Source organism: Erinaceus europaeus, chromosome X (assembly GCF_950295315.1).
Source record: "Erinaceus europaeus chromosome X, mEriEur2.1, whole genome shotgun sequence".
Classification (NCBI taxonomy): domain Eukaryota; kingdom Metazoa; phylum Chordata; class Mammalia; order Eulipotyphla; family Erinaceidae; genus Erinaceus; species Erinaceus europaeus.
The window spans coordinates 71,173,827-71,194,403 of record NC_080185.1 but is presented as its reverse complement, the minus strand read 5'-3'; the positions used below and the strand labels follow the sequence as shown (position 1 = coordinate 71,194,403).

Sequence of the window (20,577 nt, the reverse complement as noted above, 5' to 3'; positions counted from 1 at the left end):
GGGAAAGAGGAGGAGGATGGGGTGGACAGGGCCTCAAGTTCAGTTGTATGATGTTGGAAAAGGATATAAGTTGGGAGTATGTTCTGTAGACTCCTTGCACATGGAGGTGGGAAACAGTTCCCACGTATCAACAACTATAATGTAAATTATTAACTCAATAAAATGATATAAAAACTATTTAAGACTTCCGGAGGCGGAGCTACGAGCAGCAGTAGATCGCTTTCTCTCCTCTCCTCTCCTCTCCTCTCCTCTCCTCTCCTCTCCTCTCCTCTCCTCTCCTCTCCTCTCCTCTCCTCTCCTCTCCTCTTCTCTCCCGGACCAACTAGGAATACCAAAGGAGACCACCCGGGACCGAACAAGACAGGACTAGAATGACCACAGGAACCCACTAAATCACCGGTAAGTACAAACACGTGTGGCTGGTGACAGAGAGGAAAGAGGAGCATAAGGAGGTATTAAGTGACTGCTAACAGTCCAGCAGCTTATCAGTTGAGACACCACCTCCAGTCTGCTCCACCAACAAGGGGACAACTGAAGGGAGGAGAGGACTCCCCAGAGACTCACCAAGTGCAACTCTGAGTCTCCATTGCTACTGCCCTCAGAATCTGGAGCAGTGACAGAGAGGGTCACCAGGGGACAGAGATCTAACCAGGAAACTCAGGAGAAGACCTATACCTCAGTGGTATAGCTGAGGGGCTGTGAAAGTCTCTTTGCATAACCACTGGATTATCTCTGCCACACCCTGCTTTATCTCTTGGTCAAGAGTCAGTGATTAAGCTGAAGCCTATTGATAGTTTAAAAGCCCTCAGGCTTCCATAGCCTACAGGGAAGAAAAAAAAAGAGGCTTTTAAACCACTGAGCTCCAACTCAGGGATTAAAATACTATTGAAACAGCCGTTAACTTCCACCACTGTGAACTCTTTAATTAACTTACTTAGACACAAGTCAATCCAGGCAATAGTGATCAGTACTTTGAAAACTACTGATAAAGGGAACTCATAACATAATATATAAAATGGTTAAAACAACAAGAAGAAATATTGGAGAATCAAACCAGGACAAGAGTCCAGATAAAAGTCCTCCAGAGGGTGAAGCACAAAATGAGTTCAACATCCAAACATTAGCTAAGGAAATAATAAAAGGAGTGAGTAAAGAATTTGAAAAAATTGTAATCAGAAATACAGGAACAACAAATGAGACTATGGAAGAAAATACTAATTATCTCATGGTTACTAGAGAGATGAAAGCTGAAATCGATGAGCTGAGAACGCAACTACCTGAACAAGCTAAAACAGTATCAGAACAGGGCAACAAAATAGATGAACTCCAGAAAGCAGTAGAGGGCAGAGAGAATAGAATCAATGAGGCTGAAGACAGAATTAGCTAGATTGAGGATGAACTAGAGACAACTAAAAAAGAAGTAAGAGATCTCAAAAAGAGATTAAGAGATGCTGAAAACAACAACAGAGTCCTATGGGATGACTTCAATAGAAACAATATATGCATTATTGGCATACCAGAGGAAGAAAGAGAAGGAGAGGAAGAAAGCATTTTCCAGGTGATAATAGCTGAAAATTTCTCTAGTCTAGACAACATCAAAGACACAAAGATTCAAGAAGCCCAGAGGGTCCCAAACAGAATTAACCCAGACCTAAAGACACCAAGACATATCATACTTAGAATGGAAAGGAATAAGGATAAAGAAAGGATCCTGAAGGCTGCAAGAGAAAAACAAAGAGTCACCTACAAAGGAAAACCCATAAGATTAGCAGCAGACTTCTCCATACAAACACTACAGGCCAGAAGAGAATGGCAAGATATCTATCGAGTGCTCAATGAGAAAGGCTTTCAACCAAGAATACTATATACTGCTAGACTGTCATTCAGACTAGATGGAGGCATCAAAACCTTCTCAGACAAGCAACAGTTGAAGGAATCAACTATCACCAAGCCTGCCCTGAAAGACGTTCTGAAAGGTCTCCTATAAACAATTAGACCACCACAAATAGGACATATATCAAAACACTCTAAAACTCTACAAGAATGGCTTTAAATTATGTTCAATTTTAAATATCAATAAATGTCAATGGCCTGAATTCACCTATTAAAAGACACAGAGTAGGAAGATGGATCAGAAAACACAACCCAACAATATGCTGTTTACAGGAAACGCACCTAACTCAACAAGACAAACACAGACTTAAAATGAAAGGATGGAAAACTATCATACAAGCCAATGGCACACCCACAAAAAAGGGCAGGAACAGCTATTCTCATATCTGACACGATATACTTTAACATAGATAATATTAAAAAAGATAGGAATGGACACTACTTAATTCTCAGAGGATCAGTCAATCAAGAGGACTTAACAATTATTAACATCTATGCACCCAATGAGAAGCCATCTAAATACATCAAACTTCCACTGAAAGAGCTACAGCAATATATTAACAGCAACTCAATCATATTAGGGGACTTCAACACCCCACTATCTCAACTTGACAGATCATCCAGGCAGAAAATCAATAAAGACATAAGGGAGCTAAATGAAGAGACAGGTAAACTAGAACTATTGGACATTTTCAGAGTCATTCATCCCAAGAAACTGGAATACACATTTTACTCAAATCCACATGGATCATTCTCAAGGATAGATCATATATTAGCCCACAAAGATAACACCAACCAATTCAAGAGCATTGAAATCATCCCAAGCATCTTCTCAGACCACAGTGGAATTAAACTAACACTTAACAATCAACAAAAGATTAGTAACAGTCCCAAAATGTGGAAGCTCAACAGTACACTTCTTAACAACTTCTGGGTCAAAGAGGAAATCAAGGAAGAAATCAAAATGTTTCGAGAGTTCAATGAAAATGAAGACACAAGCTATCAAAATATTTGGGACACAGCTAAAGCAGTCCTAAGAGGGAAGTTCATAGCTATACAAGCACACATTAGGAAACAAGAAAAAGCACAAATAAACAGCCTGATTGCACATCTTAAAGACCTAGAAGAAGAACAACAAAGGAACCCTAAAGAAACCAGAAGGATAGAAATCACTAAATTTAGGGCAGAAATAAATAACATTGAGAATAAAAAAACCATACAAAAGATCAACGAAAGCAAATGTTGGTTCTTCGAAAGAGTAAACAAAATCGACAAACTTTAGCCAGACTCACAAAACAAAAAAAGGGAGAAGACCCACATAAACCGGATAGTAAATGAAAGAGGAGATATCACAACAGACACCACAGAAATTCAACATATCATGCGAGGCTTCTATGAACAACTCTATGCCACCAACCTAGAGAACCTGGAAGAAATGGACGATTTCCTAGATACCTACCAACTTCCAAAACTAAGTCAAGAAGAAGTGGATAACATGAATAGGCCGATCACAGCTAATGAAATTGAAACAGTTATCAAAAATCTCCCCCAAAATAAAAGTCCTGGACCAGATGGTTTTACAAATGAATTCTACAAGACCTTCAAAGAAGAATTAATACCTCTACTTTTAAAAGTCTTCCAGAAGATTGAAGACACTGGAATACTCCCTGCCAGCTTCTATGAAGCCAACATCACCCTGATACCAAAAGCAGACAGGGACACAACCAAAAAAGAAAACTACAGACCAATATCTCTGATGAACATAGATGCGAAAATATTGAACAAAATTCTAGTCAACCGGATACAGCAGTATATCAAAAAGATTGTTCATCATGACCAAGTGGGGTTTATCCCAGGCATGCAAGGTTGGTTTAATATACGTAAATCAATCAATGTGATCCACCACATCAACAAAAGCAAGACCAAAAACCACAATGTCATATCAATAGATGCAGATAGCCTTTGACAAAATACAACATCCCTTTATGATCAAAACACTACAAAAAATGGAAATAGATGGAAAATTCCTGAAGATAGTGGAGTCTATATATAGCAAACCTACAACCAACATCATACTCAATGGTGAAAAACTGGAAGCATTTCCCCTCAGATCAGGTACTAGACAGGGCTGCCCACTATCACCATTACTATTCAACATAGTGTTGGAAGTTCTTGCCATAGCAATCAGGCAGGAGCAAGGAATTAAAGGCATACAGATTGGAAGAGAAGAAGTCAAACTCTCCTTATTTGCAGATGACATGATAGTATACATGGAAAAAACTAAGGTATCCAGCAAGAAGCTTTTGGAAATCATCAGGCAATACAGTAAGGTGTCAGGTTATAAAATTAACATTCAAAAGTCAGTGGCATTCCTCTATGCAAACACTAAGAAGAAATTGAAATCCAGAAATCAGTTCCTTTTACTATAGCAACAAAAACAATAAAATATCTAGGAGTAAACCTAACCAAAGAAGTGAAAGACTTGTATACTGAAAATTATCAGTCACTACTCAAAGAAATTGAAAAAGACACAAAGAAGTGGAAAGATATTCCATGTTCATGGGTTGGTAGAATTAACATCATCAAAATGAATATATTACCCAGAGCCATCTACAAATTTAATGCTATCCCCATCAAGATCCGAAGCACATTTTTTAGGAGAATAGAACAAATGCTACAAATGCTTATCTGTAACCAGAAAAGACCTAGAATTGCCAAAACAATCTTGAGAAAAAAGAAGAGAACCGGAGGCATCACACTCCCAGATTTCAAACTGTATTATAGGGCCATTGTCATCAAAACTGCTTGGTACTGGAACATGAATAGACACACTGACCAGTGGAATAGAATTGAGAGTTGAGAAACACCTATGGACATCTAATCTTTGACAAAGGTGCCCAGACTATTAAATGGGGAAAGCAGAGTCTCTTCAACAAATGGTGGTGGAAACAATGGGTTGAAACATGCAGAAGAATGAAACTGAATCACTGTATTTCACCAAATACAAAAGTAAATTCCAAGTGGATCAAGTACTTGGATGTTAGACCAGAAACTATCAAATACTTAGAGGAAAATATTGGCAGAACTTTTTTCTGCATAAATTTTAAAGACATTTTCAATGAAACGAATCCAGTTACAAAGAAGACTAAGGCAAGCATAAACCTATGGGACTACATCAAATTAAAATGCTTCTTCACAGCAAAAGAAACCACTACCCATAGCAAGAGACCCCTCACAGAATGGGAGAAGATCTTTACATGCCAAACATTAGACAAGAGTTTAATAACCAACATATAAAAAGAGCTTGCCAAACTCAACAACAAGACAACAAATAACCCCATCCAAAAATGGGGGGAGGACTTGGACAGAATATTCACCACAGAAGAGATCCAAAAGGCCGAGAAACACATGAAAAAATGCTCCAAGTCTCTGATTGTGAGAGAAATGCAAATCAAGACAACAATGAGATATCACTTCACTCCTGTGAGAATGTCATACATCAGAAAAGGTAACAGCAGCAAATGCTGGAGAGGGTGTGGGATCAAAGGAACCCTCCTACACTGCTGGTGGGAATGTCATTTGGTCCAACCTCTGTGGAGAGCAGTCCTGAGAATTCTCAGAAGGCTAGAAATGGACCTACCCTATGACCCTGCAATTCCTCTCCTGGGGATATATCCTAAGGAACCCAACACAGCCATCCAAAAAGATCTTGGCAGCACAATTTGTAATAGCCAAAACCTGGAAGCAACTCAGGTGTCCAACAACAGATGAGTAGCTGAGCAAGTTGTGGTATATATACACAATGGAATACAACTCATCTATTAAAAATGGTGACTTCACTGTTTTCAGCAGATCTTGGATGGACCTTGAAAAAATCATGTTGAGTGAAATAAGTCAGAAATAGAAGGATGAATATGGGATGATCTCACTCTCAGGCCGAAGTTGAAAAACAAGATCAGAAAAGAAAACACAAGTAGAACCTGAAATGGAATTGGAGTATTGTACCAAAGTAAAAGATTCTAGGGTGGGGAGAATACAGGTCCATGAAGGATGATAAATGACATATTGGGGGTTGTATTGTTAAATGGGAAACTGAGGAATGTTATGCATGTACAAACTATTGTATTTACTGTTGAATGTAAAACATTAATTCCCCAATAAAGAAATAAATTAAAAAAACAAACAAACAAAAAAATTATTTTAAAATTCCTTACTTTACTCTGCAAATTCAGACTGCTCTTGTATCTGCTAATCAATTTGGGTGCAAGAGGAGGGTCTGGTTCGCAATCTGGAGTTGTGAAGCTAACCACTTCAGACACAGTTCTCTGTGTTGAGCTTCTTACAGTTGTAACCCTAAACATTTAATGACAATTATAAGCTTTCAAATATTTATCCTAACATATGTACAAAATTATGCATTGAGTTTTCAGATATATTTTTATGGGGAAACTATAACAAATTCCAGTAGAGGGGCCCGGTGGTGGTGCACTGGGTTAAGCTTGCATACATACGGTGAAACATAAGGACCTTTGCACAGATCCCGGTTCAAGTCCCTGGTTCCCCAACTGCAGGAGGTTCGCTTCACAAGTGGTGAATTTCTCATTTTCTCTCTGTCCTATCCAACAAAAGTAGAAAAAAATGGCCTCCAGGACCAGTGGGTTCGAAGTGCCTGCAGTGAACCCCAGAGATAATCCTGGAGGAAAAAATAAATTCCAATAGAGGTGCAGCTGGAACCTTGAAGATAATGGTTTGGAAATCAACTCTCACCTGTTCTAAATGGAAGTGAACTACTGCAGTATTTGGAGAAGGTTGTTTTGAAACTTAAAAGAAAGGTTACTTTTCTAGCAAGCAACACAATTTCTGCAGAAATTATAAATATTAAACTGATATAAATTGAGGAATCTGGAGGCTATAAGGGGTAGGGGAGTTCTTACCTTACAAAATAGGTTATGGATGGCTGTAGATCAAGTAGAGTAAATGCAAATTCATCACCACTGTGAAGATAACGTTTGTTTATAATGGAGTGCACACATATTTTAAAACTAAGCAGTAGACTTAATCTTATATTTTCAACTGATAGACAAAGAAGCACATTTCTTGTTAAAGTTTAGATAACCATTCATTTTATGAATTGACATTAATGATTCAGAAATTTTCATTTGTGTCAAATTAATACAACTTCATGTGACTTTAATAAATGAGTTTGATTTTAAATATTATTTTTTAAAATTATATTTATTTATTTATGGGATAGAGATAGTCAGAAATTGAGAGGAAGGGAGAGAAAGAGGGAAAGATACACCTGCATCCCTGCTTCACCACTTGCAAAGCTTTCCCCCTGCAGGTGGAGACCAGGGGTTCAAACCCGGGTCCTTGAGCACTGTGGCATGTGTACTCAACCAGGTGTGCCATCATCTGGCTCCTTAAATATTCTTTATACCACAATATGATAGATTTCTCTATAACTAGTTTATTATGGATAGTGCTGATTTGAAAGAATTTAGACACATCATGCAATTTAGTTTTTAGTCACATAGAACAATCTTTCTGGGGTAGGAACCTATTTGCTACAGTGGATAGGATGGGTGTGAGCTCTACATCTATTTCTTCATGAACAAATAGTCCACAGTGCCTGGTGTGTTCTACTACATTAAGGAGCTATTTTAGAATTTAACTTCTGAAAAAATCTGAAAGGGGTTAAAACTATTGCTTTTAGTAAAGGCTGAAGCTACCAGCTAAAGGTAATTCAAGACTGTAGAGTTAAGAGAGAGATGTACAGCCAAATATGTGTAAAACGTTTTCTGCAATTTTTTTTTTTTTTTGCCTCCGGAGTTATCGCTGGGGCTCGGTGCCTACACTGTGAATCCACTGCTCCTGAAGGCCATTCCCCCATTTTTGTTGCCCTTGTTGTTGTTATTGTTATTGCTGCTGTTGTTGGATAGGACAGAGAGAAATCGAGAGAGGAGTGGCAGACAGAGAGGGTGAAAGAAAGATATACAGGCAGCTGCAGACCTGCTTCACTGCCTGTGAAGCAACTCCCCTGCAGGTGGGGGGCCAGGGGCTCAAACCAGGATCCCTATGCTGTCCTTGCACTTCTCACCATGTGCGCTTAAACCCGCGGCACTACCACCCGGTCCCCTTTGCAAAATATTTAAAAGCAGAAATTTTAACCATGTAAATTAATATAATACCTAACTTTAAAAAACAATTTTATCACATTTTACATCTTCTTATCCCTTTGTCCAGTAAAGATTGTGTACTGTCATTCATAAATGCCAATTTTCAGCTTTGAATTATACCAGAAATATAACAAAACTTTATATTAGAACTAATTCTGTTGAAGGTATACTTTGAGTTTCTGAATAAAGATGAAAATTTATAGCAAATAAAGCTTATGATGTGTTTTGATTTTTAAAGTGCAAAATGGACAATTCTAAGTCTGTAATTTATTTCTTGTCCAGTTGTTTGTTAGGAAGATGATGATATTATCATACATTTATTTTATTTTTAATTTGATAAGACAGAGAGAAATTGAGAAGGAGGAGAAGGTAGGGAGAGAAACAGAAAGATGAAGAGAAAGAGAGAGAGCAACACCTTAGCACTGCTTCACTGCTTGTGGAGCTTTCCCCTTGCAAGTGGGGGCCAGGGACTTGAACCCAGGTCCTTGCTCATGGTAATGTGTGTGCTCAACCAAGTGCACTACTGCCTACCCCCTAGGAAAATTATCTTCTTTCTTCCCCATTTGGAATTTTCTTTCCACTGTGTTTCTCTCAGTTTGTTCTCTTTCAGATCACATCTCCTTATCAATTTTTTGAAGTCATTGTCTATATTCCTGCTCTATTGTCTACTGTATCTTTTTCTAGTCCTATTTCTTGTAGTCTGAAAACATTTCTAAACCCATTCTGCTATAATTTTAATTCCACTTTATATCTAGTTTTCACCAAGAAATTACTGGGAGAACCCCAATCTTTTTATTTCCATTGCAATATGTTGGGTTGTAGGAGAAGCCTTGACACATCTTTTTTTGCAAAAGAAAACAAAACAAAACCAAAAAATGCAACATGAATTTTCCGACAACCCAACAGATACTTCACTTGTGTACTCAAAGGCCTTCAATTTTGTTAATGTTTCTTTTTTCCTTAAAAAAACCCTGAAGTTAACACAATCACCAAATAATGTGATGATAACAATAACTATCCATTGTCTTCTTGAACTCTAAGACAACAGGAACCTCACATTTCTACTATAGAGCCTATATTTCCCCCAGTCCTGGAACCTTAGTGTGGGCCCACTTTTCTGCATGCTGCTCTCAATTCAAATCAAATAATATTGTATCCGCGGATCGCAACCTAATCAACGCAACGAGTGCCACCTCAGCATAGTTCGCTTCAGACTGTGTCCAGAGACTTCAGGTGTGGAATGACAACCCTTCAGCTTCATCACTCAGGTGAGAACTTTCCTTTCATAGTATTCTCTAACTCCATTCCAGGTGGTCCACTCCCCAATAAAGTCCCCAAACCTAGATATAGTCCAGGTCCCCTGAGATAGAGCATAGGTTCACACGTGCCCATAAACTAGGGGAAAATATATACCTGAAAGCAAAAGTACACAAGAGCATTCAGGGAATACCCCCCAACACCTCATCTGCACTATTACAGTCTTTAGGTCCATGATTGTTCAACAGTTTGTTTGGCTTTGTATGTTAACTCATTTTTCAGCCACCAGGTTCCAGATGCCAACAAGATGCTGACCAGACTTCCCTAGACAGACGAACCCATCAATGTGTACTGGAGCTCCGCTTCCCCAGAACCCCACCCTATTAGAGAAAGAGAGAGGCAGACTGGGAGTATGGATCGACCAGTCAATGCCCATGTTCAGCGGGGAAGCAATTACAGAAGCCAGACCTTCCACCCTCTGCAACCCACAACGACCCTGCATCCATAATCCCAGAGAGATAGAGAATGGGAAGGCTATCAGGGGAGGGGTTGGGATATGGAGATCGGGTTATGGGAATTGTGGAACTGTACCCCTCTTAATCTATGGTTTTGTTAATGTCTCCTTTCTTAAATAAAAAAAAACCTAAATGAAAAAATAGAAAGTAGAATTAGAATTAATACCTTTCTTCCCTGAACTTAATATTGTTCAAATAGGAAAGATGTAAACTAAAGAGAGTGGACTAGCTGATATTTAATCCCACCCACTCCCTCCACCTTTGACATTATGATTCAATCAAGTTTGTGGACTGACCTCAAGACCTAATAACATTTATAAAACTATTCTTGTAGGTGATTTAAAACTTGGACAAGACTTACAGAAAAATCTTTAGAATTCATTATAGGTATAAGTTGACATAGCATATTTAGACTGAATTATGAACAATTAGAAACAATTAAGAGACTTACATATACACAGTTTTATAGTTTCCATTTTTACCACTATTGGATACTGTCAATTCAAATGTTGCAGGAGATCTATTATGAATACAAGCCTCAGGGTTATGTGCTTTCCATGAAATAAGAGCAGTACCTTCTTGAACATTCAACACCTTAAAAAATAACAACATAATTAAGGTTCTTAAAATATAATTTGTAACTTACCATATACTCTTTCCTTAACTCTTGCTTGCATACCATTTCCCTCATATTAGATACCTAAATACTATGATTAAACACTGAGTTAGTTACCTTTAGCAATGTCACAGTATTATTATTATTATTATTACTATCACCAGGGTTATCACTGGGGCTTGGTGGCAACATAAGAATACACCATGCCTGGCAGCCATTTTTCCTTTTAATTCCTTCCATTTTTTTTTTAATTTGGTAGGACAGAGAGAAATTGAGAGGGGAGAGGGAGACAGAGAGTGAGAGAAAAAGATAAGACACCTGCAGACCTGCTTCATTGCTCATGGACCATCTCCCTGCAGGTGAAGAGTGGTGTCTTAAACCCAGGTCCTTGTGTATGTTAACATGTGTGCTTAACTGGGTGTGCTATTGTGTGGCCCCCACATTGACTTTTTATATAATAATCCCCTAAAAAAAGTTACAGAATTTTATCCAGATAAAGATTTAAAATTATAACTGCACTAGAGTAAAAACATCAGTGAATTTTCATGATTTAGATTGACAAGATAAATGGAACGAAATACTTATTCATTTTATTTACTTACAGTAGGTTTTTCAGTACTGCAGCAGCATGAACTCTTATGCTCTATTTTGCATTCTGAAAGTTAAAAATACAAAGTCAAAATATATTAAAAAGCAAGAGGCAGTCGGGCAGTAGCGCAGCGGGATAACCTCAGGTGGTGCAAAGTGCAAGGACCGGCATAACCGGTTTGAGCCCCAGGCTCCCCACCAGCAAGGGAGTCACTTCACAGGTGGTGAAGCAGGTCTGTAAGTGTCTATCTTTCTCTCTCCTTGTCTTCCCCTCCTCTCTCCATTTCTTTATTTCCTATCCAACAATGACTACATCAATAATAAGTGTCTTTCTCTCTCCCTGTCTTCCCCTCCTCTCTCCATTTCTTTATTTCCTATCCAACAATGACGACATCAATAATTACTAAAACAATAAAGGAAAAAGGGCAAGAAAAGAGAATAAATAAGTAAAGAAATAAATATTTTAAAATGAAAAAGAATCAGATATGTATTATCTAACTATAAATATATTACTACCAATACACCTATTAAACACCTAGTAACAATTTATATTCCTTGTCTTTAAAAGAAGAGAGCTACTTAAAGTGGATTCCATTAAATAAAATGAAATCAAGGAAAAAAAGTCTGGGCTTGGACAGTCTGGTGTGACCATACCACTTATTATAATGAAGAGTCAAAAGACTTTTGTTCTAAGGAAAGCCATAGACTTAATGGCAGGAAGAGATGCTGGCTTTCTCACCTTATCCTACATCTACCTGTGTAAAAGATAGCTACTCCTTGGAGGTGGAGACTTATATGAGTTGATAAACTCTAGCCTCATATTTTGCAACAAAAGCAATTTTCCCTTCATGTAAAAGCTGGTATGGTAGTGTGACTTTTTGTGGCACTGGGTACCAGATCCATTTGTTCAGCTTCAAAACCCTAAGAGACTATGAACAAAAACCCACCAATTAAAACAAAACTACATAAACTCATTGATATTTTAGAGTAAATTGTACTAATGAGAGGCAATTAGAAAAACATACCTGTTGTGCACATAAGATACCTGTCATACTTCCAACAAATTTTATAATCTCTCCAGTATGAGACAAGGGGACATTAAAGCAGAAAGTGGCACTTAGATATTGAAAATATGCTGATGGTCTTAAGCAAATAATTATTATTAAATAATTGTATTAGTGATTTAATAATGGCTTACAAGATAGTAAGATTTACAGAGGTACTGTTCCATAATAATAGCCACCACTTCAATTCTGTGTTCCCACTTCCATTTTTTCCCTCTCTTCAAGATAATCATTACAGTTTTCACAAAGTCTTAGATCAGTTTGGTTACTTTTCAAAAAGAAGTTTGTGTGTTAACAATTATTTATTTATATTTTATATTTATTTACTTATTTTTAGCCAGGGCACTGCTCAGCTCTGACTAATGTTGGTGAGGGGAATTGAATCTGGAACTTTGGAGCCTCAGGCATGAGAGTCTCTTTACATAATCATTATGTTGTCTACCCCTGCCATTTATTTATTTATTATTGTTGGGGCTTGGTGCTTGTACTGTTAATCCACTGTTCCCAGTGATATATTTTTTTAATTTTGTTTTGTTTTGTTTGATGGAATAGAGAGAAATTAAAAGCATAGAGGAAGGTAGAGAGGGAGAGAGAGAGAGACACTTGCAGACCTGTTTCACACTTGTGAAGTGTCCTCCCTATAGTTAGGGAGAGGGGTTTTAAACCTGTGTCCTTGTGCATGGTAATGTGTGCTCTCGACTGGGTGTGCCACCAGCTGGCCCCACAATTCTTTATATTTTACATATGAGTGAAACCATCCAGTAGTTGTCTTTCAGAGAAAGGCAGGTAATTTGGCACAAAATATGAGCTATAGCAACAAGAATCCTTGAACATAAAGTATAAAACTGAAGGATAAAACTCTTGACGTTATCTCTTTCCCCTCCTCTAGTTTTTTTTAAAAGATTGTTTCATTATTAGCAACAAAGTCAAACTTTTGACCTTACCTTTTTCTTCCACAATTGATAATGGGCTCTTGCTTCGCTTTCCACTTGGTTTTTGATTGGGGTTTCCACTTTCTCTAATACTCTGCTTGTTCCCATAGCTAGTCTCAATATGAATACTGGCAGAACTGGAAATATGGGCAGTACTGGACATATTGAAAAAATCATCTATGGCTGAGGTGCTAGGAATGCTTTCAGAAATAGGAGTGTTGGGATCAATATCAGAGGGAGAAGAGCTATGAGTACTATCTGTAGGTGATGATCTGGGAGAATTGAAAATCCTGGGAATGTTAAAGTTAGAAGAGTTTGGAACACTATCAACTTCGTAAGTGTGCAGAGCAGTGTTTATTATGGAAATACTAGGAACATGGTCAGTGGAAAAGTTGTTGGAAGTATCATCAGCGATGTGAAGATTTGGAGAATTGCTGTCAGTGTAAGTACTGAGAGGATTATCAATGGTGTGAACACTGTTCATACTATAGGTGCTTAAAATATTGTCAGTATTGTAGGTACTCAAACTATTTTCAACTGCAAAGGTACATGGAACATTGTCCATAGTGTAAGTGTCCCAAATATTGCCTACAGTGTAGGTTCTTGGAGTATAACCCATAGTGTCAGTGCTTCTTGAATTATTGTCCATCCTGTTGGTATTTGAAGTACTATCATCAGCATAGGTGCAGGGATAATTGTCTACAGTGTCAGTGCTCAGAAGATCATTCACAATGTGAATGCTCAGAGTATTGTCAACAGTGTTTGCGCTAGGAATACCAGAGATACTGGAAAAGTTATCAGTTTTGTGCTCAGGCAAAGAGGTGTTGTTACTCATATAGCCATCCTTATGTCCACCATCTTGGAAGTCTTTCAATTTTTCCTTCTTATGTTCTCCCATTTTAACAGGACTTTTAGGGTCTTGGTTATAGTTTGCTATTCCATGAGAATAGGCTTCTGAAAGAGATAGTAGAATATTGTTCAATATATATAATTACATATTTCAAAGTATTTCCATTTTTCAAACAAAAAGTCATAATGACCCTGGGTCCATAATTCCAGAGGGTTAAAGAATAGGAAAGCTATCAGGGGAGGGGATGGGATATGGAGTTCTGGTGGTGGCAATTGTGTGGAGTTGTACCCCTCTTATCCTATGGTTTTGTCAGTGTTTCCTTTTTAATACATACAAATTTTTAAAAAGTCACTTGTAGGTCACACTTTCCAAAAGTATACTTGACTTTAATACAGATAATAGAACTGTGTATGTATGTTTGTTTTTACAATGTAGTGATATAGTCAGACAGAAAAATATGAGCAGGGGCCAGGTGGTGGCACACCTGGTCAAGTGAATATGTTATGTGAAATGACCTGTGTTCAAGTCCCCAGTCAGGAGGAAAGCTTTATAAGCTTTATAAGTGCAGCAGTACTGCAAGTGTCTCTCTCTCTCTCTGTATCTCCACCTTACTCTCAATTTATGGCTGTCTCTATCCAATAAATAAATAAAGATAATAAAAAATTAAAAAAAGAAAATTTGTTGACCTTTAAAAAGTACGGCTAAGAAGGAAAGAAAGAAAGAAAAGTGTGAGCAAATACTGATAATGTAGACCTAGAGAGTAAATCTGCTTTTATGTTGTAAAATTCCTAAAAATAATTGTGCCATTTATATCTTCATCATGTGGCATTAATGATTAAAATGTTCTTTTATGGCTTTCCAATAGATTGAAATATCATAAATCACATGCAATATCAAAATCCAAAATATTACAGAAAATTTTATGAGCATTTGGGTTAGGAAACAGCCTGTACTTACTGTCATCACTGCTGACATACATGCATGAAATGGAGTCATTTATGGAAATACTGCTACCTTTTACTATATGTATTTATTTGCCACCAGGGTTATTCCTGTGCTGAGACTCTGTGTCTGTATAATTCCACCAAGCCTGGTGAACTTTTAAAAGAGAGGGTGAGATACAAACATAGAGATAGGGAGGAAGAGAGATTCAGAGACACAAAGAGACACACCACATCACTGCTCCAGTGATCATGAAGTTCCCCTTTGCAGATGCTCCTATGTGGCAGCTAGGGATTTGAACCCAGGTACTTGTACATGGTAAAGTATGCTCTTTACTGACTCCATCTCCTTCCCCCTTAAAAATTTCAATTTAACAATTATTTAAAGCTTCTATGTTTAACAAACTCAAATTTTCTATTAAAAATAATATACTGGCTGGGGTAGATAGCACAATGGTTATACAAAGAGACTCTCATGCCTAAGTCTCCAAAGTTCCAGGTTCAATCCCCCGCACCACCATAAGCCAGAGCTGAGCAGTGCTCTGGTAAAAAAAAAAAAACATGTGAAAATAATATATTACCGTGGTGTTCGTGGTATATGAAAGTTGGTGGTGGCGGTGGTAGTGGTGGTGGTGGTAGAAGTTGCAGCTGCTGTGACATACATTCTTGGATGTAAGACGGTGGATAGTCTACTTGAACTGGGGGATACCTTAATTGAGGAGTTTGTGGATGCATAGAGTCAGGTGGTAATATGAACTGTGATACTTGTATTGTAGCAGGCATGGGTGTGCAATAGTCAGTTGTCTGAGGTACAATGATAATTTTGAGAATCCCATTTTCTTCTACTACCTAATTAGAAGACAAATCAAATAAACATATCACAATTCATGCAAATTATTGTGTTTTTCCTACTAAGTTTTGGAATCACACCTTGTGCTTTAAATGTAGGAAACCCAAATTATTTCTCTCTGTCCTATGAAATAAAATAATATGTTTAAAAGGAAACAAAAGCAGTTAGGGAAAATATAAGGTGAAACTTAGAGTTGGTGTAATGTATTGCACCAATGGAAAGACTCTGCTGAAGGTGAGAAATGTTTGGGATGTTGGGATGTTGAGGTCCTGGTGCATGAAGATGTAAAAGGACCTAGGTGGGGGTGAGACTGTCCTTTAGACACCTACCACAGGGAGATGAAGAATGCTACTTATGTTCCAGCAACTATATTGTAAACGACTAACGCTCCCCTCCTGATAAAGTGGAAAAACAGAAATCATTCCTGTAGTAGGTATAATAAAATTAAATAATAATGGATTAATAAATAGTAAGATAAATTAATCAGATGAGAAACATTATTTGCAAAGAAATAGAATGGAAGTTTGATGAAATATCACTGCAATTTTTTTGCTTTTGGAAATTATAATTACAACAAAGTGAATAAGTAAATAGAACTTCTGGGAGACGTGATTTATGGAGTAGCCGTGACCCGATCTGTGCGCTCCCCAAAACAACAATTGAACGCAACAAGAGATAGAATTGGACACTTAATCTACAGCTGAAAGAACTACAGTCTCAGGTGGGTGCTCGCATGTGGTTGGGGAAAATAGGGGAGCAGGTTGGAATACAGTCAATTCCAGAGCTCCTGGCAGGTGGCACAGTGCTGGCCTGCATCATCTTGGATCGTAGTGCAGTTATCAGACCCAGAAAAAAAAGAAATCAGAGCTTAAAACCTCTCAGTCTTTGACTCAGGCTTTTTTTTTCATCCTGAATTTAAGGCAACGACAGAAAACTCAGATAGTTTTTGAGTCCACAAGATAGCTCAAAACACCTCTCCTCCACCCACTGCTGCTGATTATACAAACAAGAGAAACCTAGAGGTCATAACAGCATCACCTGCTGGCCAACAATAACCAACACCATACATGCAAAAAAAAAAAAGAAAGAAAGAAACGCCATAATATGCCACACCATATGGAGAGAAGCAAAGCAGATGAAATCCAAGAAATCCCAGATGCAGAGTCTATCAGCCACTGACTATAGAAAGCATATTATGAGAACTCTACAATAACTTAAGCAAGAATTGAAAGAGCATTTTACTTTGGAATTAAGACACACAGAAAAGGAACTCAGAATGGAATTTGATAAGAAGCTACAAAGCTTGAAAAAACTTCAAACAATTCACTAAGCAGTTAGGAAGCATGAAAGAAAAATTTCTAACAGAGCTGCAAGGACTGAAAGACACCTTTAATGCAGTTCAAACTCAGGTAGAAGGCTTAGGAAATAGATGTACACATTCAGAAGAAAGAATTTCCAATCTAGAACACAATTATCCCACTCTTTCAATTCAAAGATGAGAGAGAGGAAAGGTTTAGAAAGGATGAAGCTACTCTCTGTGAAATTGCGGACTCCATAAAAAGGTTGAATGTGGGAGACAGGTGGTAGCGCAGTGGGTTAAGCGTGAAGCACAAGGATCCCGGTTCAAGCCCCTGCAGGGGAGTTGCTTCATAGGGGGTGAAGCAGGTCTGCAGGTGTGTCTATCTTTCTCTCCCCTTCTCTGTCTTCCCCTCCTCTTTCTATTTCTCTCTGTCTTATCTAACAACGATGACATCAAAAACAATAATAACTAAAACAACAAGGGCAACAAAAGGGAAAATAAAAAAACTAAAAAAAGTTCGCATGTATAAGTTATAGGGATACCTGTGGAGGATGACCATCTCAAAGGTACAGAGGTAATTTTAAGAGAAATTTTTGCTGAAAATTTCCCTCACTTATGCAATCCTCAGAACATACTTATTCAGGAGGCAGACCAATCACCCAGGTTTGTAAATCCAATGACCTACTGGCACATTACTGTAAAATTATCAAAACTCAATGACAAGGAAAAATTTTGCAGGCTGCTAGGGAAAGGAAAGAAGTTACAGACAAAGGCAGAACTATCAGACTCTCATCAGATTTTTCTTCACAAACCCTAGAGGCAAGGAGAGAGTGGCATGACATATTTAAGATACTAAAGGAGAGGGAATTCCAGCAACAATTTCTTTTTAAATTTTTTAATCTTTATTTATTGATAGAGACAGCCAGAAATTGAGAGGGTAGAGGGAGATAGAGGGAAAGAGAGACACTGCAGTACTGCTTTACCACTCATAAAGATATCCCCCTGCAGATGGAGACTGGGGCTCAAACCTGGGTCCTCGAACATTGTAACATGTGCACTTAACCAGGTGTGCCACCACCTGGCCCCAGCAGCCACAAATTTCATATCTTGCAAAATTATCCTTTGTGTATGAGGGAGAAATAAAGTTTTTTCCCCCCAAATATCCAAAACCTAAAGTAATTTTCCACAATCAAACCCACCTTACAAGAAATACTGAATATAGTCCTACAGGAAAGGAGGAAGCAAAGGAACACACTTGCTAAGCAAGGTGAACAGCAGTAGACTAGAAACAAGAACACAATAAAATAAGAAAGAACAACAAGCAAACGGGAGAGAGTTAAAAGACATAGAAGCTCTATCAAATGTTTGTTAATCAAGATCAACTTAAAAAAGACTTTTCTAGATACACAATGCTAGTTATTACACACATGGTAACCAGAAAACAAAACAGGGAACAGAGATTTACAGAAAACACAAGAAAAATCAGTAAGGAATTCACCACAGAAACTCATCTGCATAAAAGGTCAGATAGAAGCAAATGGGCAAAGATTCAATAATTTAAAATCAACTCAAAACAAAAATCAGAATGGACATAAGTAAACCACATAAGTCAATAATCACCCTAAATGTGAATGGCCTAAATTCACCTGTCAAAAGACTAATTCAACCAGAAACTTATCAAATACTTAGAGGAAAATATTGGTGGAAAACTTTCCCACCTAAACCTCAAGGACATCTTTGGTGATACAAACTCAATTGGAAGGAAGACTAAAACAAAATCAAATCAATGGGACTACATCAATTGAAAAGCCTATGCACAGTAAAAGAAACCATCACCCAAATAAAGAGAACCCTCACAGAATAGGAGATCTTCACATGCCATACGTCAGATAAGAGACTAATAACCAAAATATATAAAGAGCTCATCAAACTTAGCAACAGCAAAGCAAATGACCCTATCCAAAAATGGGCAGATAATATGAATAGACTATCACTACAGAAGAGATCCAAAAGGCCAACAAAGATAAAAAAAATTCGGTAGTGCAGCAGGTTAAGAGTACATGAAGTGTAGGCACCAGTGTAAGGATCCCAGTTCAAGCCCCTGGCTCCCCACCTGCAGGGGAAGTCACTTCACAGGTGATGAAGCAGGTCTACAGGTTAGGGTTAGGGTTAGGGTTAGGGTTAGGGTTAGGGTTAGGGTTAGGGTTAGGGTTAGGGTTAGGGTTAGGGTTAGGGTTAAGGTGCGCTTCCTAAAAAAGCCTCAAAACCAAGATATAGACCAGGGCCCATGAAAGATGGTAGATGTACATATGTATCCATAAGTTAGGGGAAAATATATACCTTAAAGCAGTAGTGCACAATAGTTTGCAGCGAGTCAATAAATGCAGCAAGCAAGTAGAAAGAGCCTAAAAAGACATTATAAAGTACCTAATCAAATGGTTTCTACTTAGACATAGACTCTCTCCTCACCTGCTGCCTACTCCACTTCTCTCAATCACTGTAAAGCTATCCTTGTCACACAGAGTAATGATTACAAAAGCTGGATAAGGCCAAGAGAGTGGCTAACTTTAATGATGAATCTTTTGGTCACTACCAGGCCACCCTATCATCTGCCGCCCTTGTCAGGGAGTCCTGGGATTCCCACACAGACATGATGGGCCTAGACCTCTAACAGATCCCTGTATCCACTTTCACTGGTCATCTCCACTATGTATAACATAATGGACTCCTTTGTGAGCCCCTACAGGACCTGGCCCTCAATGTGGATCAACAATGGTAGGTAATTTTTCGATTCTCCGAAGGGATGTTGGACAACATACTCTACCACCAGAGGAAGATGGGTCAGGCAATGGGTGCAGCCTAGAATGTTCCTAGCCATGACCACAGAATGTGAGTTCAGACCTACAGGGATACAGAGGCTACATAGGCTCCTGTGCTGAATATGGGCCCCAGATGACATCAAATCGATGGGGTTTACAGTCTACAATATTTATACACCTTTCTCATATTTGGGAGCTATTCTCTTCCCTGATCCAGCTTTCTGTTCCTTCTGCCATCCATGACACCACCTCCCCAGACAATAATTAGCATCCACCTGCATATTAGTTTCAAGCTCAGGCAAAAACAAACAAACAAAACCCCCAAAACACTAGTATAGCCACAGGATCTTTGCAATATAACTAAAATATGCCTACTATCTATCTATAAAACAGAGATCCCCCAGCTTCTGTGATGAATATGAGCCCCAGATCAAATCAATAGGGTTTACGGTTAACGATAATTATATACTTTTCCCATATTTGGGAGCTACTCTTTTCCCTAATCCAGTTTTCTAGTCCTTTTTCCAGCTATGACACCATCTCCCCAGACAATACCTTGGGTCCACCTGCATATCAGATGTCAGGCTCAGGCAAAAACTAGTAAAGTCATGGGCCATTTGGAATATACCTAAAATAGACCTACTAGCTTTTTCCAAAATGAACACCCCAAATCTTCATCTGCAGTATTCTTGCCTTTAGATTCATGATTAATCAACAATTTTTTCTGCTTTCTGTCTTAACACTTTTTCAGCCACCAGGTTCCAGATGCTACC

At 38.2% G+C, this 20,577-nt stretch overlaps 1 protein-coding gene across 1 annotated transcript in view; it reads right to left on the bottom strand.

Moving 5' to 3' along the window:
• LOC132535853 (fibronectin type III domain containing protein 3C1-like) overlaps positions 1 to 20,577 on the bottom strand; it is a 56,620-nt gene that overhangs the window by 22,267 nt on the left and 13,776 nt on the right. Inside the window, exons 4-9 of the mRNA XM_060183296.1 lie at positions 15,417 to 15,684; positions 13,057 to 13,998; positions 11,063 to 11,115; positions 10,296 to 10,438; positions 6,828 to 6,887; positions 6,108 to 6,246 (exon numbers count right to left, since the gene is read on the bottom strand). Coding sequence (XP_060039279.1) covers positions 6,108 to 6,246; positions 6,828 to 6,887; positions 10,296 to 10,438; positions 11,063 to 11,115; positions 13,057 to 13,998; positions 15,417 to 15,684 — 1,605 coding nt within the window. The remainder of the gene's footprint in view (positions 1 to 6,107; positions 6,247 to 6,827; positions 6,888 to 10,295; positions 10,439 to 11,062; positions 11,116 to 13,056; positions 13,999 to 15,416; positions 15,685 to 20,577) is intronic.